This window comes from Arachis stenosperma, chromosome 9, assembly GCF_014773155.1.
Source record: "Arachis stenosperma cultivar V10309 chromosome 9, arast.V10309.gnm1.PFL2, whole genome shotgun sequence".
Taxonomy (NCBI): Eukaryota; Viridiplantae; Streptophyta; class Magnoliopsida; order Fabales; family Fabaceae; genus Arachis; species Arachis stenosperma.
This window is the reverse complement of record NC_080385.1, coordinates 37,266,627-37,288,562: the sequence shown is the minus strand read 5'-3', so window position 1 is coordinate 37,288,562 and position 21,936 is coordinate 37,266,627. Positions and strand designations below refer to the sequence as shown.

General features: G+C 34.4%; 4 protein-coding genes and 1 non-coding gene across 10 annotated transcripts; 2 read left to right on the top strand and 3 right to left on the bottom strand.

Annotated features, from left to right (window-relative positions):
* Window positions 1-6,260: 6,260 nt before the first annotated feature.
* Window positions 6,261-10,567, bottom strand: LOC130950798 (pyrophosphate-energized vacuolar membrane proton pump-like). The gene is made up of 8 exons (XM_057879389.1): window positions 10,015-10,567; window positions 9,344-9,918; window positions 8,709-9,088; window positions 8,521-8,607; window positions 7,911-8,241; window positions 7,347-7,757; window positions 7,159-7,218; window positions 6,261-6,653 (listed from the first exon to the last, which is right to left on the bottom strand). Exons 1-8 carry the CDS (start codon window positions 10,256-10,258, stop codon window positions 6,447-6,449), a joined length of 2,295 nt encoding a protein of 764 aa, XP_057735372.1. The 5' UTR covers window positions 10,259-10,567; the 3' UTR covers window positions 6,261-6,446.
* A 529-nt stretch (window positions 10,568-11,096) lies between these two features.
* LOC130950800 (RNA pseudouridine synthase 1) lies at window positions 11,097-12,838 on the bottom strand. The gene is made up of 2 exons (XM_057879391.1): window positions 12,421-12,838; window positions 11,097-12,335 (listed from the first exon to the last, which is right to left on the bottom strand). The coding sequence occupies exons 1-2, from the start codon at window positions 12,836-12,838 to the stop codon at window positions 11,659-11,661; spliced, it is 1,095 nt and encodes a 364-aa protein (XP_057735374.1). The 3' UTR covers window positions 11,097-11,658.
* A 182-nt stretch (window positions 12,839-13,020) lies between these two features.
* LOC130950801 (uncharacterized) lies at window positions 13,021-18,311 on the top strand. Of its 6 annotated transcripts, XR_009073732.1 has the most exons (6): window positions 13,021-13,258; window positions 13,459-13,574; window positions 14,999-15,365; window positions 15,589-15,699; window positions 16,483-16,670; window positions 18,082-18,311. XR_009073732.1 is itself a non-coding variant. In XM_057879393.1 (4 exons), exons 1-3 carry the CDS (start codon window positions 13,151-13,153, stop codon window positions 15,360-15,362), a joined length of 588 nt encoding a protein of 195 aa, XP_057735376.1. In that variant the 5' UTR covers window positions 13,021-13,150; the 3' UTR covers window positions 15,363-15,365; window positions 16,483-17,392. The 6 variants fall into 6 exon arrangements, 1 of the variants encoding a protein (XP_057735376.1); XR_009073735.1 differs by lacking the exon at window positions 15,589-15,699; XR_009073731.1 differs by lacking the exon at window positions 18,082-18,311 and having other exon boundaries at window positions 16,483-17,392.
* On the top strand, window positions 14,614-14,715 carry LOC130953594 (small nucleolar RNA snoR126). Its single transcript, XR_009075763.1, has one exon. It is a non-coding gene; the product is annotated as a small nucleolar RNA snoR126 (small nucleolar RNA).
* LOC130950799 (uncharacterized) lies at window positions 17,388-21,408 on the bottom strand. The gene is made up of 6 exons (XM_057879390.1): window positions 21,177-21,408; window positions 20,737-20,997; window positions 19,792-19,965; window positions 19,503-19,609; window positions 18,190-18,572; window positions 17,388-17,731 (listed from the first exon to the last, which is right to left on the bottom strand). Exons 1-6 carry the CDS (start codon window positions 21,291-21,293, stop codon window positions 17,586-17,588), a joined length of 1,188 nt encoding a protein of 395 aa, XP_057735373.1. The 5' UTR covers window positions 21,294-21,408; the 3' UTR covers window positions 17,388-17,585.
* Between the last annotated feature and the right edge of the window lie 528 nt (window positions 21,409-21,936).

Sequence of the window (21,936 nt, the reverse complement as noted above, 5' to 3'; positions counted from 1 at the left end):
GAGCGTGCTTGACTTTGTCTTTCTGAATGAAAAATCGGGTGAGAAACTTCTTCTCAAGATCGTCAAAACAGGTCACCGACCTAGGAGGTAAGCTATCGAACACTTCATCGCCGCTTTAGTTAACGTTGTCGGGAAAGCTTTGCAACGGGTTGCATCGGATGCGTCGGCTAAATACATCTGACTTTTGAAGTTTTTGAGGTGATGTCTTGGGTCGGTCGTCCCATCATAGAGGTCTATGTCGGAGCTTTTAAATTGATTGTCTGCCATGATTAGGTGTAGACTTCCAGGTCCCTAGCAACGGCGTCCATGTTCCTAGGGTTACCTGAAACAGGATTACTTTTGGGCCTAGACGTGAGGTCCAAACTCCTTTTGAGGCAGCATCGGACTTCCACTGATATCGAGGTGCTACTGTCCAAGTTCCTCGTGAGGAGGTGGGGAGTAACACCTGCAAAGGACTTTGATTTTTAAGTTAACAAGTGTTTAAAGCAGATTTTTTATAGATTGGGTCCTGAATATACCTGATGGTGTTAGTGTATTTATAGTAGAATAGATAACCATCATTTAGAGTAGTTCCACCTTTGATGGTGAATGACGGTTCCCTTTTTATAGAAAAGTTGTTGAGATCTCCCTTCTAGATGAGTGAGAGATGTCTTAGGAGTCAGTAACTTATTCGGATAAGTAGGATCTGACTCTTGTCGCTGTGTCCGATCTCTATAAGGTCAGATATGGGGTGAAAAAAATCTCTTATCTAAGCTTTATCTATTTTGGGCCTGGCTATATTTTTGGGTCAGGGTATGAATAAGATTCAAAGAAGTACAAAATTTTCACTCTTATTTTCCTTAGAGGTAAAAATGGATCGGATTGGTTCACGTTTAGGAAAAATTAAGAGTCGAACCGATTAAATTTCATCAATTGGTATTGGATCATTTTAAAGGTTTTTTTTGTGACCGGATCCAAATTAATCAAAATCGATTAAATTCAAATTTAGAAAAATATTACATGAATAAATATTTTAGTAATTAAGTCTCAGCTATATCTCTAAAAGGTTAGAATTTTTAAAGAGTTTAATATTGATCTGTGAATAGTATAAACAGTTTTATATGATAATCTAATTAAATTAAATTATTTTGTCTATATAATTTTTAAATAATAAATTTAAAAATTAATTACTTTTAATTATGTGAAGATATATAATTAGATGTGTGCTCTTTGACACTGTTAGTATATAAAAATTATTTTTATAATAACATAAATAGATAAATTTTGTGAAATAAATACAAAAATTTATTATAAAAAACACAAAATTTTTGAAAAACTCATTTTTTAAATGAAAACAAGTTTTTTAAAAAAAAAAAGCATAAATAGCATACATAACAAAATATGAATAATAGAACAAGAAATGGTATTAAGAGGAAAAATGTAACAGACTAAAATAAGAAAAATAAAACTAAAAAAAATTAGCAAAGGGAAAAAGAAAAAGAATGAAATAGATAAGGGTGATAATGGTCAATGAAACTTTGTGAGGATAATATCCTTTTTCCTCATCTCCTATTTCTGTTAGAAAAATGTCCTCCGTCTCCTCCTTATTTTTGTTACAAATTCTCGTTTATTTGTTTCTGCAAAGAAGACGAATATCTATATTATCAATAGACATTATCTTTGTAAATTAAAAAATAACAAAAACACTAATATAACATAATAATTATAGAATAAATCAATTCAATTTACAAGCTAAAACTCATAATATATTGATTATATTCATTATAAAAAATAATATAGTTTAAAATGGAGGATGAGAATGTGAGATTTAGAAGAAAAAAAAGTTGAGATTGATGGCAAAATCTATATCACTATGTGTGAAAGAATGTAGACTAAGAAAAAAAAAAAAGAAGAATATTGATTTTTCTTTAGTGTATTCTCATTATTTTTATTCTTTTAGATATTTAGTTGAAAACTTCGTTGAAAGAAAATTTATTTACCTTACGATATTGGATGAGGTACATTTAAACTTGCAAAGTTAGCACAAATTAGTTTTTTTTGTAACTGTACACTTTGAGTGAAGTACAAAGAGACCCATGTATGAGGATAAGAAAGAAATCATACCATGCGAATTTTTCTAAGAAAAATAGTATAATTCAACAACAATCACACTTGAAATTTCTTTTATAAAAAAATTAAAAAAAATCTGAAATTGTAGGGTATGATTTTTTTCAAAAATTTAAAAAATTTAAAAAGTGAAATCACACCTTTTTTATTTCTGTATTTGAAAAATTTTAAAGTAGAAAATGTGAAATTGTCACTTTTCAATTTTGAAATGGGTATAAGAATGGTGTATCACAACGTTATTAAAAAGTAAGGTGTTTAAAGCCGTTGTAATGTCAGAGGAGAACAAATCGGACGGTCCGAGTTGATGGAAGAGTAATCGAACAGCTCGAGTGTCTATCTCATTCAAGAAGCGAGTCATCTTTGGTTGACCTTTGGTAACTCGTCTGAGGAACGGATTTAGTACGAATTGAGGTTTGTGGTAAGCAGGTCAAGTGGTGGAATTCCCTAATGGCCTAAACCTAGCTCTGTATACTCTTCAAATTTGGTCCTTTTTGTAAATGTCATGAACGTACACTTACCAATCTAGCCACTAATTTTCACAACAAACAAATATATGTTGACATGGAATTTGGTCCACCTGGAATTCACCACAGTCACAACGTTGTCGACGTAAGCCAACTGCATGAGCAACTAAACTTCCACTGTTAAGGTTAGGAGCTCTGTTTATTCTATGGATTAATACTATTACTGTTATATTTTAATTCATGTATTGATTTCAATTTCAAGAATTGTTTTCGTTCTTTATCCTATGAATCTGGGTGGAACAGAAGTATGACCCTTGTTCTAATTGAATTCAGTAAAACTTGGAAAAGCTCTTTGCTTGAACAACAACTTGAAAACAATTTCTCCAAAATTTCTAATTATCTGGACTTAACGGGATACGTGACATATTATCCTCTTATATTTGGATAATAAGGGTTTGTGTGGCTCATAAACTAGTTTTGAACTTAACCCTCTAATCAGAATCAAGTGACCAAGAAATTAGCAGTTGACGAAGGTTAGAGTAGACTAAAAAGGTCTAAAGAATTAGGGTTTAGTCACATATAGTTTGCCATGAATTGAATCTTGCGTGATTAAAGTAGTTTATAAGAAAAGTTAATCCGGAAAATAAATATCTTTGAAGCCTTAACTGTTTTACTCATATATTTCACAACCCGTTTACTGCTTGCTTTCTGATATTCTAAATTTACTGTTAATGCAATTGAACTCTCAAAACACCATTTTCTGTTTGTCTAACTAAGTAAATCACACAATCATTGTTGCTTAGTCCATCAATCCTCATGGGATTGACCCTCATTCACTTGAGGTACTACTTGGTACGATCCGGTACACTTGCCGGTTAGTTTGTGGATTATAAATTCCGCACCAGAAAGTGCCCGCCTAACCGATAGCCTGAGATTGCTAATGCGGGAATGTTCGCCTAATTGATAGCCTGTCTATTACCGTGATGCCAAGATATCTAACTGATATGGGTTCGCCTATGATGATAATTGTGCCTAACTGACATGGTAAAGAGACCATATTTGGGATTCGCCCCGAGTAACGTCGGGTTGCGCATAGACAACTGACGCATGAGCTCATGACCTGCACTAGGAACATGCATACATAATTTTGTTTGTGCATATGAACTTCTTGTGAATTATTTATTTTTATTTCCTAATTGTTTATTCTATTTACTTGTTATATATATTTGTGCCTTATGTTTCTGTGTTTGTTCTTTTTTCGTTTCACGACAACTTAGAGACAAAGACCTTAGGCTTTACCTTGTTGAGAACTTTAGGTTCTCACCCTTCTTTTCTTTCTTTCTCCCCCTCTCCAAATGGGTTTGACAGAGGAGTTCTTTGAGTTTCATTTTATCCTGAGTTCTGAGGACCCGGCGCGGGGTGGAGTCTTCATATGGAGCACGCTTTGGACCACTTTCTCGGAGGATGTTCAGAGATTACACCAGAGATAGACGCAACGGATCTTCTACTCTCTTTTTGATTATCAGTAGTATTACTTTCTCCTCGCTTTTGTAGTACTTTTAGAGGGGTAGGATCTCTTAGTAGTTTGGTTCCAGTTTAGGAAACCCGTGTGAGGGTTGGGACTGACTTTCTCTTTTGTATCTGTTATATAACTTGGTGTAGTACTCGGTTTGTGATACACGACATGTATCTCTAAGCTTAACTCGTGTGTATAATTGTATATATGTGTATATATATGATATTTTTTGTTACCATATATTTATCTGTAATATGGCTTTAAGTATTAACCTTGTGAGTAACTAGACGATTTTTCATGATAAATAAGTTAATTATGCTGAACCGGTAAAGGCTTATTTTAATATTTGCTGATGAAATCCGAGTCTAGAGGCAAGTAGGTCCGTACAACAAGTAACACCTAAGCGATTGGCATTGGTCATGACGTGTCAAAAGTTGGGGTGTTACAGGCACGATATTATTGTTACCATCCTGTGAAACTACAACCAATAGATAACCCTAATATTTTCTATACAAGTGAGTCTCATCTACCTGACAACTGATTTGCAATGTCTGAATGCTCTAATATAAGGGTAATAACTCCAGAAGACTCGATGTAATACCTGGATATCAGTTACCAAGTCATCCCCCTAGTACGCATGCATGGTTTCAAAGTGGACGGCTGCTGATGGCTCCTTGTAACACATGGTCTCAAACTATATGGACAAAATTTCGTACGAAGCTTTCCAACCTCTGAAGATTTTTTTCAGTGACTTTTGCTTTGCTAACCATACTTTGCGATAACTTATGGTATAATAAACTTTGACTACACTTCTGCAATGACTGATTTCAACTTTATAGAGGGGTTAGCTCTACCAACGACTTTATTGCTTCTGCAATTGTGTTAGAATCCAGCTTCGAATGATCTTGAAAAATAGTGGCTCTAGTACATGTGTGACTACTATTGTACCTTCGTATCTCCTGACAGTACTTCATGTGGATCAAACTAACCCTGATAAACCAATCACAACTTGTACCGTATTGTGTACATTTAGCATAAAATGTCATTGGTTCGGACTCATATACTCGATATTCTACACCTTTGTAGATGGTGTAATCTTTAATCACCCTAATAACAACCTCTCTGGTGCTGAATTTCATTCCCACGGCGACCGTCTGTCACAACAGGAGCCTCTACTACAACAGCACCATAAAATAAATATTTAATAAATAAATATTAAATAAATAAATAAAATGAAAAGTAAAATGTATCTATAAATTATAAATCATAAATAAATATTTTTTAGCAAAAAGCTTGTAAAAAATTCAACAACATAAAATTTAATTATTATATTAGTTACTATAATTTTACTAAATTTTTAATTAAATCCTCAAGCATAAAAACTTGCAATTAGATTTTTATACAAAATAAAAATTTGTAAATAAATCGTTCTAATTATCATCTTTAAAAAATATAATTATAATACAGTTTTTCACAATTAATCCTAAATTAAATACAAAAAGCAAATATTAAAAAATTATACTTTTAACAAAAAAATATTATTTATTTTATCTAATACAAAGATTGAATCATAGACTTTAAATTATAAAAAATTAACTAAAAATTTAGTAAAATTATAAGGATTTACAAAAATAATTATAAAGCGCCTAGGATTGTTAGTCTTTCGATATTGACAATGGCACTGTGTCGTTTATTCGGCTCGGAAGGCTTAATTCTTAAACGTCAGGATTCGCCACAAAAGAAAAACAAAAACCCTACAACATATTCCAGCTATGAAAAAAGGTTTAGGAAATTTTCTTGTAACGTAGAGTTGGTGATAAGTCATCACTCATCACTGTTCATTTTAAAATGACGGTTTAATAATGATATCCACGCCCCATTCATCGACATTCAGGGGCAAAAATGGGTAAACCGCCGGCATTTATATCTTAAGATTTTGTTTTGAAATGCTTAAATTAGAAGCGATTTACATATCGACAAATATTAAAGGGTCATGATTATTTATTGGTTGTTCTAGAGTGTTCCACACGACGGCGTTAGGTACCGAGACGGTTTTGAGCGTTTGGCTTCATTATACTCGCACATGTCACGCGTAATCCATATACCATAAATATTAAGTTATTAACTAATATTTTCATAAATTAACAATGACATCTAAATTTCATGACACTCAAGTTACATCATGTAAATTTTATTGCTGATTTACTGGAATAAAATTGGCCTAATGAAAGTTACGTAATGTTATACTATATACTGTACTAACGAAAGCAAAACACTATCAATCTCATAGCTCCACTGCACTACATGATGCTGAACAAATATGCACAAACCGGGTTTAGTTGACTGCAAGAAGAGAGAAATCAGAATAACTTGAAAATTAAGCCTCCATGAGCTGCGAAGAATGGAGCAAATACCAATGATTCCACGGCCATCAACTTTATCAAGATGTTGAGTGAGGGACCCGAAGTGTCTTTGAGAGGGTCTCCAACAGTGTCACCTATAACCGCAGCCTTGTGAGCATCTGATCCCTTTGGCCCCAGTGACACAGCATGCTCCGTAATACCAGCCTATAAGCACCAAAACAATGTATAAGATTACATTTGGAGTTCAGTGAAAAATAAATTACATTTGGAGTAATGTATTTGAACATCTTAGAGAGCGGCAAAATGGGTGTCATATAGTATGTAGACAACATATATTTGGATGTTAATAGAAAAACATTTTTTAGTTACATTTCTAAATGCGGAAAGAAGTGGTCAAAACTCAAATGCAGGGGCGGAGCTTATTGTAGATGAAGAGTCCCAAATTAATAAATTTTATTTATGAAGTCCTCTATTTTTATGGTTTGATCCCCCTAATTTTTTCTTTTGTTTCCTATCTAGTTAGGTCTTTCATGTTGACCTCCTCCTATAAATGGTTATAGCTCCACCCCTGCTCAAAAAGATAAAATGCATTGTGTTCCTTTAGAATGCTAGAATTCTTGGCTGGCAAGTTATACATCAGTAAAGCGCTAAAAACCAACCAAATTTGAATGGTAACATTGAATGGTAACATGAAACCTTTGTCCCTTACCTCGATGTACTTCTTAGCGTTATCCCATGCCCCGCCAGTGTTTGAAGCTGAAATTGCCACCTAGGAAAATGAAAATCATTTTGTCAACAAGTTAAATTTTCAAACTTTAATTTTCAAGAAAGCACAATCTTAATGGCGAAAAAATAGCATCAGTGTTGAGATAGTACAAGGTTAAGGCCATATTATACCTGCACACCGGAAACAAGAGAGCCAGCAAGTACCCCAGCAAGTGTTTCCACTCCGAACAATGTTCCGGCAATAAGTGGAGCAAGCAAAACCAGTGCACCGGGTGGGATCATCTCCTTCAATGAGGCATCGGTAGAAATCTTTACACAATTTGCGTAATCTGGTTTTCCTGTTCCTTCTAGGAGACCAGGAATAGTATTGAATTGCCTGCGAACTTCTTCAACCATTTTGAGAGCCGCACTCCCAACACTCTTCATTGTCATTGCTGAAAACCAATAAGGAAGCATTGCTCCCACAATCAAACCAATAAATACTTTTGGGGTCATAACGTTCACTGTTTTTATGCCTGCCCTGCTCACATAAGCACCAAATAATGCAAGAGACACAAGTGCAGCTGATCCAATAGCAAAACCCTATTACAAAGGCACGCACAAAAAAATTAAAAAAAATAAAATAAAATAGAAATCAGATTCTCGTAGATAATTCAATAACAAGAGTCGAATTCATAATTTCTTTCTAGTCTTTCCAAGCAAGCTATTAAATTTAAGCATTTTACAAACAGTTACCTTGCCTATGGCAGCAGTGGTGTTTCCTGCAGCATCCAGAGCATCTGTTCTTTCTCGTATCTCATGTCTCAATCCAGCCATTTCTGCAATGCCTCCAGCATTATCACTGATGGGGCCATACGCATCAATGGCAAGACCAGTGGCAATAGTACTCAGCATTCCAAGTGCTGCAACAGCAATTCCATACATGGCTGCAAGGCTGAAGCTTACATAAATAGCAACTGCAATAGCAAATATGGGAATTATGACCGACTTATATCCCAGCGCCAATCCAAAAATAACATTTGTTGCAGCTCCTGTCCTGCAGGAATCTGCTACGTCTTGCACCGGACTGCAACATGCAAATGAAATATGAAACAGGTAGTCAGCAAATTAGCATCCAAGCACCAAATTTGAACATCAATATTTGTCAAAGAGACAGTCGTTGAGTATCTATGAGGGCGTTTAAAGGGAATGGTTATGAAAAACTTTATGCAGAAGATTAGAAGAAGCAGGGACTTTTTAACATCGGGGGGAATGGGATTCCATGTGACAGGACAGGAGCCAGGAGATTAGAAGAGCTTTGAAAGCAATATGAATTCCAACACAAGAATAAATGAAGGTTGCTCACCTGTAAGCATTGCTAGTGAAATACTCAGTAATGTACCCGATTACAAGTCCAGCCCACAAGCCAATGGCAACACAGAAGAAAAGGTGCCTGTAATTATGTAGTTGATGATATTGAATTTGAATAACATAAAGATGAAGAAATCTGTACATGCTGACAAAAGTAGGCTGGCACATGAAAATTAGTCATACCAGTTCTTGACAACCTTGCTGCCGCCGAAGTTATAAAGAGTGAACTCTGATGGCAAAGCAAAGAAGCTGACTATGGCAATACCAACGGTCATTAATACAGTAGAGATAAGAAGTTGACGTTTCAAGGATGGTTCTATTTGGTTCTCGTATTTTATTTCGAATATATCAGTTGCAAAAAGAGTTGTAATCATGCAAATCACAATTCCCATTGAGCTTATGATGAGAGGATATGACATGGCCGTGTAGTCATGATTCAGTCCAAAAGATGATATGGATGCAACAAATAGAGCTGCACAGGATGATTCTGCATAGGACCCGAATAAGTCAGAACCCATACCTGCGATATCTCCAACATTGTCTCCCACATTGTCAGCAATAACCTGAAAATATTCAAAAACTTCAGTGACCGGAAATATAAACATGTAAGCATAATAGTTTAAAATGATATATAGTAACTTTAGTTTTCCACAAATCATGCATTGGAGAATGTTTTAATTTGATAGATTATAATGAATTTGGCTTGGTTTTGAATGATAGTAATCAACCATGAAAATGTTTGCAAAAACTTCAACAACAAATAGCATTTTCAGAAAATAAATTGAGATGATTAACAAGAAAGGTAAACAAGAAATTACAGCTGGGTTGCGTGGATCATCTTCAGGGATATTCTGTTCAACTTTCCCCACAAGGTCAGCACCAACATCAGCTGCTTTGGTGTATATGCCTCCTCCAACTCTTCCAAAGAGCGCCATTGATGAACCTCCAAGCCCGTAGCCAGTAATAGACTCGTAAAGTCCCTCCCAATCATCCCCATAATACAGTTTGAATAAATTGATGGCAACATATAGCACCAACAGGCCATTTGCAGCAAGAAGAAACCCCATCACCGCACCGGAGCGGAAAGCAATAACAAAGGCCTTTCCTATTCCCTTTCTTGCTTCAAGAGTTGTTCTAGCATTGGCATAGGTAGCAATCTTCATCCCAAGAAAGCCAGAAAGGACAGAGGTAAGGGCACCAAGCAAGAAAGCTATAGTGCTAAACACAGCATTGGCAAGCGCTGGTTTACAAAGATTGCCTTCATTGTAGGTGCAAGGTTCGCTTTTGGTACTAAAGCCCTTCACAGAGCCCAGAAACAGAAAAATTATTACACCAAATACTCCCATGAAGATACTCAGGTACCTATACTCAGTAAAGAGAAACGAAGTAGCACCTGCAAACGTATCAAATTGAGATGATCATGTTTCAGTTCTCCATTATTGTAACTAAATCCAATCACAAGCTTATAAGAGGGAAAAAGAAATCTCACCAACAGAAATGGCATGCTGAATTTCGGCACACTTAGCAGTAACTTCAGGAACCCGGACACCAGTCTCCAACTCTGCATCTCCTAGTAAGCTGCTTTTGTGCCCATTGTCCCTGCCATTGTAATCAGCAACAGCAGACACTCTGACCTTTGAGACCAAGAACCATTGAAGCAAAGCAAATCCAATTCCAATTAATGCTGCCACAGGTATCAGAACTTGTGTAAGGCCCTCACTCAACTCCCCCATTTTCCAAATATCGCAGTTGAAAATTTTGTTGTAAACTTCTTTAGCTAAAATAGCATAATCAACCACCGAGTTTTATAGCCTGGGAGACCAATCTTAAAATCTAGAAAGTGCACAATATAACAAGATAAGGGAAAACTATGGGAGCTTGCATGGCCCTTAGAATCTAAAAACCTGGTTGTTTAGAATGACGGATTTGGACTTCAACAGTTTTTCCATGACACTGATTTAGTAAACTGGAGCTTTTGATTAATAGGGTAGGACATGTCTGTTCAATTCTAATCATATTCCCATGGGCCGAGAACTATAAAAGAATGCAACCAATTTTCAAAATATGATGTTGATGTGTACAAGTAGAGATATCAACTTCACTTTTAAGTTTTAATAAGCACCAACTTACAAACTGTTCACTCAAAATAAGTATTTCATTCACACCAAAAAAATGTAAATATATTATATAGCACCAACTGGTGGAAGCCTGAAAGTTATAAATAAGTTAAATAAACACGTGTCTTATCTTTCAACTGCTAAAGAAAACTTGCTTAGGTGTGATCGAACCGAACATGGATAAGCATAACGCTACTTTGCGCAAGATGATGAGGTCATTAAAAGCATGCCAATAGACCAATACCAACCAGTCTAGAAGATTATGTGATAAGAAACAACGGCTCAATTTCAAGGGACTAATCAAAACCGAATTACTTTTCTAATTCTTTGTTGATGCTCTTCAAAAGTAAAAACAGTGTGGGCATAGTCATTGGAACTAATTATTTAATATAAAGGTCCATATCTCCGTTCTACAAGTTGCCAAGATTAGTCATACAAATGACTTGATCGAAAGAATTACAAAGGTGCATGTGTACTATTAATCTATTATTCTTTCTGAACAATAATGCCAGATCAATATTTTCTTCTTTTACACCACCAGGAACATCACAAATGGTTAAGACTGAGTCTCAAAATACTCCAATATAAATCACATATTTGTATACATTGCTTTTTGAGAAACTATTTTGATTACCCACTATATAAAGTTTGATACACTAAAGATTTAAAAAAAAAATCTTTCCAAACAAAACCAAGAATGATATCAAACATAAATGATATTCTTTGAAGAAACAGAGCTAAGATTTAGTATAATGGAACTCTCAAAAGCTCAAGCAAACTTGTTGACATGAGAAATAGCAAGAACCTCCAAATTAGCAAATTTCTCAGGCGCCCACTGCATGTGGCCGAGGAGCAACCAAACTCTGAATGTACTGTTACTCCGTTAGTATTTGACAGTTTGGAGAGAGCACTGAAGCAGGTTTCAAAAGATAACGACCCTGATCTTCATCGCAACAAGGACATGACAATGATTCCTTTAAATTAAAGGTCTCTATTGCAAAACACACACAATTTCCTCAGTGCTGCAACTGCAAGGCCTTATTGGCCCAAGATGGAAGCGGCGCGTGCAGTGAAATGCGATCGCCAGTAACGGGGTGCTTGAACGATAAGCTCTCGGCATGAAGCGCGTGGCCCTCACGCGCCACCTCTTTCCATTCACAGACCCCTTCATACTTCACGTCCCCTACAATCGAAATCCCAAGGTACTGACAATGCAACCGAATCTGATGCGTTCTTCCACTCCTAGGATACGCCCTCACTATTATCTCACTCTCTGCATCGCCACCACTACCTTCTCTCACAGCTCTCTCCTCAACAACCACCACATCACCACCGTCGTTGATTTCCGACTCGTCTCTGAACGTTCCGCTTCCGTTTACCGATAAAACCTCGAACGAAGTCTCCATGTCACGGACTACCGAACCGCCTGGTAGCTTCCGCCCGACATCGGAGGCAGCGTAAACGCGCCACGCGCCAAACTTGGACCTCCCGTGCCCGGACCTAACGGTAATCCTGTTCCACTTCGGGGCCACGCCACTGCAGAGAGCGATGTAGGTTTTACGAACCTCGTGGTCGGTGAATGCCTTCACGAACTTCGATGCCACTTTGTGGGACTTCGTAATAATCGTCACGCCGCTTGTGTCGCGGTCGAGACGGTTAGCAAGGTGCAGCTCAGGCACGCTGACGTGGACACCTGGACAGAAAAATATGATAACTAACTCTGAAATAAAGGCTATAAAATGTGTAACAAATTTGTTTTAATGTAGATTTAGTTTGACCTTGATGTGGTTTGAGAAGGGTTGGAACGGAAGAGAGGATGGTTTCGCAGTAGATTCCTTGGGGCTTGTTGATTGCGATGAGCCATTGGTCTTCGTAGATGACGTGGCACGTTGAGAGAGAGAAGAGGCTCGATTTCGAAGATGCGGTCATGGCTCGGCTTAGCTCGATTTGCTTGGAGATTGCGGGGAGTGGAGGGGACAGTGGCACGGGGTAATTATCGAGGGAAGTGAGGCCATTTTGGGACGAGTCGGTTGGCGGTTGGGGTTCATCTGAGTCTGCCATGCTACCACAGTTTTGGAGAGGGAGGGTTTGGAGATTCTGGTAGCGATGATGGTTGAGAAGGGTTTTGGGATGAAACTTGAAAGAGAGAATGCCAGAATGGTGTGAACGGAGACGGAGAGTGAGAGAATGATTCATGAAGGGTAGTTTCGTCAAAACAAAATTTATCTAATAAAAACGGTTATATAACTTTTCCTCTTCGCCTCACCCTCATCTTCATCTCTATTCCCCTCTCCATCGTATTTTTAGGGTTTTTCTGAGTCCCCGTTTTTCTCAAACTGACACTGCGCTCCACCCTCTTTTACCCATTAATACGACAACGTTTTCTGGAAGGTGTATATATTCATCTATACTGAACCCCAGACATTCGCAATTGTAGTATAAGCATCGATCAACGCGAGACTCGAAATACATTATCCAGGGTTACGGTTTTCTGCAATTTTGACTCTCATGGCTTCTTCCTCTATCATCACTCCGGAGGATGTGCTTGAGTCCCTCATGAACGACGGCACAATCGATGCCCTCAGATTGAAGATCATCAACCAGCTCAAGGCCAATGTAATTTCCCTTTCTCTTTCTCTTTTTCCTTTTCTGTTTTCTTTTAATCTTGGTCTTTTTAATTATGGAAGCCATGAGATATTACTGAAAACTTGGCTGAATTTTAACAAGTGTCTGATTCCATTGCACTAGATAGTTAATTTCCATGAGGTCTCATTGGTTTGCAATTTTTCATGGTCTAAGTTGATTTTTTTTTAAAGGAGGAATTGAAGAGCACTACTATAAAGATGGCTGAACAGAGTAGGGTTCTGAACACCCCTGGAGCTGAGAAACAGACCAAAAGAGAGCTGTTTGATGCGCTTCGGCAAGAGCTCGAGTAAGTTAAAGATTTGACCACAAGCACCAGTTTTTATGTGCTAACTCTTCCAAAGGGTTCTACCTTGAAAGTTTCATTCCTGATATTGCACATAATTGATGCATAATGTGATGCAGGGTAGAAGTTATCGAACTGTATTTGTTTAACATATTTGGTGGGGAAGGGATGGGTAAAACCTGTTCTATATATAGTCATTGAATTCCTTTCGAATAGTAAGCATGAACTTAGCTTTACCTACAAATGATTATAACTCACCCGAAGAGAAGACCCCATCTCAACTGGTATTAAAGTATTCTGCTCCAGACAAAAGTATTGGGTCTGTTAAATATATAAATTATTCATATGCTTTCACATAATAACATATACACTATGCTGAGATGCTCGTTGTCATATTACCAAAGTCTATGACTAAAATGGTTTAGAATTTAATTTTTGTTATCCCTATTATTCTAATTGAGAGTTGAACTTTAGCATATGATAGGCCCATGTAGTGTCGATGCTTTAAGGCGAACAGGCTCTTGCATTGTTGGGGGGAGGGGGCATTAGGCTATTAGCAAAACTCATTAACGTGCTTCATCTGTGGGATAGATTTAGGCACTTGGTGTCTTTTCGGTATCAAGTAGATGGACTATTTAGAGGACTATTTAGGCCCTACTGAGAGATTGGAATATTATGCTCCTTTGGTAGTTTTTGTATATTTTGGTAAGTATATAGGATCTCTTGTCTTGGGAATTCTTCCTTTCTTATATGTATAATTTTATCTTCCGATGAAATAAAAAGGTCATTTATGTGCCTTTTTTCCTAACAGCTTATGATTTTAAGACAGTTGGTCCTTGATAGTCTGGAATTTTTACGAAATTGAAATTCTTGCATAGCTTCTAACTTGCTTTCGAAGTTGCGTATATAAAGGTTACATTCTATTAGCAGCGTTAAGTGGTTTTCTGCAAAGAAGTATGGAATAAATGAGTGCAAACACGATGAATTCAAATTCGCTACTTCACTTCAAATCGTTTTTGCACAAACATTACAGAATATCAGTAGGCTGTGATGACAGACAACATTTCTCGATTCTGATCAGTGACCAGGACCAAAGCAAACGTGTTTGCTCTTTGATGACAGTCTTTGTGCGTGTCTGAGCCTATTATTTTTTGTTATCAAATGAAACATTACAAAAAGCATATTAAGCAGCCCTCCCTGGTCAATATATCACCTACTTGTTAAATCCCTTTTTTTTGGGCTTATGTGGTCTGCTTAATGTTAATATATTGTTTTCTTGACTTTCTCATGTTGAGTGTCTATTTTGTTGTGCTTCCATCTGGTCGCTATATGTAGTGGTCTTGGAAGATTGGTTTGTAGTCATTATTCCTTATTAGATTTTATATTCATTATTGATCTTCTCTTACGTCCATGTTTATTTCATGCAGAGCTTCTGTACTTGAAAAAGCCTCTAAATCAGTTTGGGAGTTAATTTTAGACAATAATGGCCTGGGAAAGGAGATAAGTGAAACAGTTGAAAAAGTGTTTTGTCGATTGAGTGGCCAAGAGCCTCCTTTATTTCCACTTCCAAATGGGGAACCACAACCTGATAAGGAGGCTGACAGCAGAAAAGATAAAGGCAAAGGAAAGCAAAAAGAAAACGAGAATGTAAATTTAAACACGCCACCAAAGAAAAGAAGCTTTGCCGAAATAAATTCAGAAGGAGCAGAAGAAACTACAACCAGGTCTTCTGATCCTGCAGCGATGTCAGAAGGCTCTGGCAAATCACCGCTTTCAATCTCAAAAACTTGATTTGTGAGTTAAACTAGTTATTTAATTTGTAATGGAAGTGATTACATCTAGTACATATATCATTAACACCACTTGTAGGATTTCACTGGAGTTTAGAAATATCATGCCATTACCAAGTTTTGTATGATATACCTATAAAATTGATGAAATTGATTTATGAATGTTCACTAATTGTGTTGTTGATTCACAGATGCTTCATCTTTAAACTATTTTAAGGTTGTTACAGGACACATTAGGAATATAATTTGAACATCATGATTTATGCAATGGTTGAAGTCCACTGGTTGACATGCTATTATATCAGTCTGCTTGCCCCAAAGCAATTAAATCCCTCAGGGTAAAATTGTTTCCATCTTGCATATAGTTTTCAAAAATTGTAATTGCCGAGAGTTCTGTTTTATTTGCAGAAAAATCTTCAGCCATTTTTTATAATGTCAAATGTCTGTTTAGCCTGACGCTATGATAATATGAATGAACAAAGGGTGGTGGGGATCGGTTGTGTCTATGTACTGTAACTTTTATTGTTACATTATCATTGCCCAGTGATAATTATCTTTCAATTTGGTTTTTATAAAAAAAGATTGACTATTTTTGGTGATGTTCTTTACAGTTTAATTCTTTTCTTTGGGTATATTTTATTCTTATTAAGTATAAAGGTTTGAGGTGGAAATAATGGACATATAAAAAAGTCTTTAACTAAAGTTTATAGTATACTTGATTAAATAACACCGTTTCGTTATTTACACAATTATGATTTGTTGATCAGAATGAGAGTCCTTCTTTAAGATGCAAATTAAAAAAATTTTCCTTTCACAGCTGATAGATCAATAAATTTTGATGTTTGGAGTGTTAAATTTTAACAAAACAAAATTCTGGACATTTATACTCGCTGGACTTGGTTCATAAGAGTTATTTCAAAATTTAATGAGATTTAGGGTCATCATTCCTACGTTTCTTTGTCATTAGAGACTCAAATCAAAAGTAAGACATCTGAACGAATCATAGTATTGCAAATTTGCTCTGGCTAATGGGTGTTTCAACAGGCTATATATATATATATATATAAAATCTAATTCTTGAAGTTTCAAGCTATTCTAACGCCCGAAAATTTAATACGCAGGCACATTATTCTTTCTCTTTACTTTCAATCTAGAAGGGGTGGTTTTGTGATGGCAATACGCAACCAAGGAAACTGGAAACCTTGGACTCCTTTTTAAGTCAATGGTTGTGGGTGGCACCTTTGCTCAGAAGTGATGTTTCATCCAGCTTTGAAATCCATGAACCAGCTTCTGCTTATAGCTCCTTCAGGTGGTTCTCTTGCTGCCCCAGGCTACCCTACCAATAAAAATAAAAAATAAATCAATAAGAAGACATAGGATATTCTCTTGGCCACTCACTGTCCATTTGCTGTTTTGGTATAATTTCTCTTGAAATAAATTTTTAAAGAATGATCTTAGAATTTTTCAGAGATCTGATTTATGTTTGAGAATGATGTTAAACAGTGAGCGCTTAAATAAGTTTGTTATTGAAAATAGTATTATTACTATTATATGTTTCATGGTTTGGGTCCAAATTTTTCTAAAGGTATTAAGTTCAAGTTTCTAGATCAACGTATCAATCTGCCTAGTTAATTCATAAAATCGTCCAGTTTATTAGTCTAGGTCCTCAAGTCGAGTTTACAAGTTGAGTTTTACCATCCAACTTTATTTAAATTTCCTAAGTTTATGTGAACTATTGAGTTTGAAAACCTTAATTTCTATACCAAAGTACTATGTCCTTGAAGTCTCAAACTTTACGATAATTTGCTTCGAGTCTTTTCAAATAATAGTTTAAGCTTCTTGAAAATCTATTTATCATAATCTTCTGGGAGTCAAAACTAAATGTTTTTTTGAAATATTTGGATCTATATCAAAATGAAGTTTTGAATATTAGTGATAAAATGGTTTACTAAATACTTAGTTAAGCCAAAAGTGAGTCTGCAATAATTATTATTGCTTAAAAATGAAGTTACCAAGAAAGACACGTTACATTTTAAATGAGGATAGCAAAGTGAGATGTAAATAAATAGGCGGTAGTTTGCTTTTGGCTTTGTAAAATGCAAAAGCTTTTTACAAGTTAGGAAAAATTCCATTCATAGCTGTGGGTGAAATTGCATTTGACCAACACATTCTCGTAGCTAGGAGCAGGGTGCAATAGTTTGTTAGCCTCTTAGGGTATATGAGTCTATGAGCAAGCTCTTGTTGTTTTGAAGAGATGTAATGAGTTACGTTGTTGGTAGAACAAAATATGTTGAACGTCAAAAGGGTCATACATGCCATGATCTACTTGCAGTTGATTCTTGATTTCCTCATTTGTAGGAGAGCAATTGCCTGTGAACAAGTACCATTTATTTATTACTATTATTTTTTAGGGTTATCTACACTAATATAGTAATAGCAATCGTCTTTGGCGTTGCTCTTAGATCTTATAGGTTTTGACATTTTCTTATTCTGTAAAATTTGATTCTAATATTTGAAAGAGAGTATTGGAATAACATTTGTGTTGTCTCTGAGATCGCATATTCAAACCGTCGAATCAATCATTAATACTTTAATCAAATTAGGTTATCTATATTACACCTTATAGGTACAATTTTTTCTCTAAACTTTGTGTAATGAAGGATGCTTTGCATAAGATGATGTTTACCATACTAATTTTCTTATAAATATGACATTGCCAGTTGCCCTCCATAATATCCTCACAAGAGTCCAGAGTGATGATCAGTGTAATTTTTGCCATGGTTATGGTGAGTACATATTATGCAAGAATGAATAGAAATGATTGTTACCAGAAGAAAGAGGAGTTGATGATTCAGTAACGGCACATGTGGTCAATGGCATTGTATTGTGATATAGCTGAACTTGTTGAGGGAGATCAAAAGTAGATGCTGATGAAGGAAATGAAGTTGGTTCTTTAAAGGCACTGAAATATAGTTTCTCACTTTCCATAGTTTGGTTGGTGGTTGTTGACCCATGTGCATATAGATCACGATGATGACCAAAACGAATGTGTGTTGCTGCTGTCTCTTCATCTTCTAGGTATGAATCAAAATAACAAGATTTGAATCTAGGAAAAGGTGTCCCACTCAACTCCAACAATCTTCTGTCCAATTGTAGAAGCTTAACATAGTGCTGGTCAAGAACTCCAGGAGGAAATTGAAGGGAGTGTCTCCTGAATAAATAAACAACAAAAGGAGAAGAAGGAATGCACACCTACTTCAGTTGATGAATTTAATTATAATTTACTGAAATATTCTATTTAAATATCTATTATTTAGAAGTGTCATAAGAAAAATTATGTGAAACTCTTGTAGTTGTAGATTATCGGGATAATAACATGAAGAGTAATTAGTTGAAAATTATTTTTATCGGATAAATTGGTGCATTTATCGCTTTTAATCAATTTTTTAATGTGTATTGGATACAAAAGTCTAGTCTTCTAGGTTCGTCAAAATAGGTAATAGATCAAATTCTTCGGAGCTGTTTTATCTCTCACATTTAGTCCATTTAACTTTTTGGTTAAACGGACCAACCCGTGAGCTAAACATCATTTAAATTATATTATTTTTTCAAAAAAAAAAATAGTAGTTTAGATAATATTTTCTACAATTTGATATGAAAATTTGACTCATTAATTAAAAAAATTATTTATTTAAAGTTTTTTACTTAAAAATGATGTTTTTTGTTGGAATATTTTTCAAAAAATAAAATAAAATAATAAATAAACTAGTCTATTTAACCCATCAAATTGATTATAAATAGTCTAACCTAAAAAATTATATACCGTAAAAAAAGTGAATTTAAACAAATTAAACCGTTTAACCTATAAATTTGTGCGAATTAGACTTAAATGGTCAGGCTGGTCCATTTAGCTGTCCTACACAAATTCCTAAAAAGTAATCATAATCTAATTTGGTTTGCAAAAATACATTCTAAAATAAATTAGTTCTTTAAAATAATAGAAGGACGAATGCATCTGACATCAATAATTTTTTAAAACTTTTAAAGTATAAAAATTTATTGAGGATCAAAGTATTTAATAATCTGAAATGTCTTGAGGATGAATTTTGAGTGTTTATTCTAGAATTAAGATTACACACACCTGTATTTGGAAGCATAACCTCCAGTGAAGTCAGGGGATGCAGACCATACAGTATGCTTTTTAGGCTGTGGGGTAGTCTCGCCATAGAAAAATGGCACTCTATCAAGCTGTGTAAGAACAATTGTTTTTGAGAAGTTCATCATCAAGTACTTTAGTTCAAGTGGCGTTATCTCCTTTTAAAAATTAAATCACCACTACTTGATAAATAAAATAAGTATTTAAACAATATTGTGTCACGTTTTTAATTCGAAATAAAATAAAAAATTATTTGCGTAATATTTAAACGCACCTCAATTTCTAGATGGCCAGGTTTGTTTTCCTGAATGCTTGCTTGAATGGCTGAAATATTCTCCCATTGTATTTCAATCTTATGTTTCAAACCCTTATCTAATATCTCCCACACAAGTTTTCGCTTGCTAAAGTAAAACTTGGCCACCAAGTGTGCTGGATATTGAGCTTCTATCTATACATCAAACTTATTATAGTCGCTTGTTTTATTCACAATCATGAACAATTTATTTTACCAATAAAAAAATTACTAAAGTTTAAGTGTGAATATTCACATAAAAAATATATATACGATGTTGTTAAAGGTGAATAATATTCAATAGAATTAAAATGCAAAATTTTGTTTTTATTTACGAGAACAAAATGTTGTGTGTGACTTTCTCGTCCTCTCTTCAATATCTACTTATACTTTTTTTGTATGTAAATAAATTTATTACTTGAATTAAATTCACACATTAATTAGTAGTAATTCATTTCTTATAAAGTATATTAGAAAACATGGAAAGTTGTGAAAAGTGCAATAAGTAGTTAAGTACTAATGCTTTATGTGTGTGTGTATATATATATCTTAGACTGAAGAAACTAAATTCAGTTTAGAAGTCAAAATTAAAACTGAATAAAATTCAATATAAAATTTATAATTTCAAAATAATTATGTTAAGTATATACTAAAATTAATTATTAATTTAATTTAAAATATATGTTAAAACACAAATACATATTAAAATAAATTAAATAATATATATTTATATACAAATATATTAATGATAATTTTTGTGTACAAATAATATTTTTATGTAAAAAAAGAAGAAATAGACTGGTTAATTTTTCTCATAAAAGAAAAGTATATATTATTCGTATGAAATACTGCATGCATGAAAATTCAACATTGAATATATAATTGAACACTGTATAAATTGCATTATTATTATTATTAGTTTATTACCAAGTAACACCCAATTGCAAGGGAGCAAACTGGCAAGTGCACAGCCTTCAACTTGTTCTCAACCTTGTTGATGAGTGGTTCATGGCATGGAGAAGAAGGAGAAGGAGAAGAAGTTCTAATTTCTACTACATCATCATAAACACTACCACCGTTCACTTTTTCCTCTATTTCTTGCACCAGAGATGGTGTTATCGTTAGCGTTAACCTCAGTGATGGTGGAAGTTCTGCTAACTCTTTCAATTCATCGTGTTCATGTTCTTCCTGAAAAAAAAGAATAAAACAAGATAACTAATTAAACTTAACAAATTAAACAATGAAAATAAAAGAAACTGAAAGGATATAGAAGAAAAATAAAATTAAAAAATAATTGGATAAATAAATAGTATATAGTATATATATAGCTAGTACGTATAAGTTGCATGACAAGAATTAATACGTACCCTTTCGCATGCTTGTCGTGTATCATAATCTTCAACAATAATATCATCCTCATCAACAAGGTATGAAAAATCCAAAAGATTCTCCAAGTCTGAAGGATTATTAGCTTCTGAAGCCATATAGTTCGTTCCTGTGTATGTTTTTTTTTCTTGAATCGAAATGGCAACAAATTAAGAAGAGGGGAAGCCAATTCTAGGAAGCTAAGTAGTGGCAATTGATTTTGTAGTGAAAGGACAAGTCACGTGTGTGGTGTGTTTATATATCCTTAATTCTGTTTGCTTTTTCCTCAATGATTCAGTTATTCACCAAGAAGGTAGAGTATTATTTAGATTAAAGTAAACATTAGATATTTTTATATGAAATTAATAGTTAAAAATTATTAAATAATAATTTAATAATAATACTAATTATTTTACACTTAAGATTGATTTAAAAAAAAATTTAGATCAGATAGTTTTGTCTCTAACAAATTTTTGTTCTCTAAATATTTTGAAAATTATTCTTATTAGATAATTTTTTTTTTCGTTTTTAATCAAACTTTTAATATTCATATCGGACAAATAAATTTTTAATAAATTTTTTTATAATAATTTGATTTTATAATGGAGAAAATTTAGGAAGCCAACATTTTTATTAAAATTTGATCAGTACTTGATCATCAAAAAAAAAAGTAAATAATTTTATACCATTAAAAATATTATTAATGACTAATTGATGATTATAAATGACAAAATCTACTGACGCATAGCACTCATCTTTATA

Excerpts from the sequence above, each read along its gene's own strand:
- LOC130950798 (XM_057879389.1), bottom strand. The coding sequence starts at position 10,258 with ATGGGGGAGTTGAGTGAGGGCCTTACACAAGTTCTGATACCTGTGGCA. Across the intron at positions 7,219-7,346 it reads CTCTTGTTTCCGGTGTGCAG|GTGGCAATTTCAGCTTCAAA; the intron begins GTATAATATGGC and ends TCATTTTCCTAG. Across the intron at positions 6,654-7,158 it reads ACGCTAAGAAGTACATCGAG|GCTGGTATTACGGAGCATGC; the intron begins GTAAGGGACAAA and ends TGGTGCTTATAG.
- LOC130950800 (XM_057879391.1), bottom strand. The coding sequence starts at position 12,838 with ATGAATCATTCTCTCACTCTCCGTCTCCGTTCACACCATTCTGGCATT. Across the intron at positions 12,336-12,420 it reads CCTTCTCAAACCACATCAAG|GTGTCCACGTCAGCGTGCCT; the intron begins GTCAAACTAAAT and ends TTTTCTGTCCAG.
- LOC130950801 (XM_057879393.1), top strand. The coding sequence starts at position 13,151 with ATGGCTTCTTCCTCTATCATCACTCCGGAGGATGTGCTTGAGTCCCTC. Across the intron at positions 13,259-13,458 it reads TCAACCAGCTCAAGGCCAAT|GAGGAATTGAAGAGCACTAC; the intron begins GTAATTTCCCTT and ends TTTTTTTTAAAG. Across the intron at positions 13,575-14,998 it reads GCGCTTCGGCAAGAGCTCGA|AGCTTCTGTACTTGAAAAAG; the intron begins GTAAGTTAAAGA and ends TATTTCATGCAG.
- LOC130950799 (XM_057879390.1), bottom strand. The coding sequence starts at position 21,293 with ATGGCTTCAGAAGCTAATAATCCTTCAGACTTGGAGAATCTTTTGGAT. Across the intron at positions 20,998-21,176 it reads CACGACAAGCATGCGAAAGG|GAAGAACATGAACACGATGA; the intron begins GTACGTATTAAT and ends CTTTTTTTTCAG. Across the intron at positions 19,610-19,791 it reads CTGGCCATCTAGAAATTGAG|CTTGATAGAGTGCCATTTTT; the intron begins GTGCGTTTAAAT and ends GTTCTTACACAG.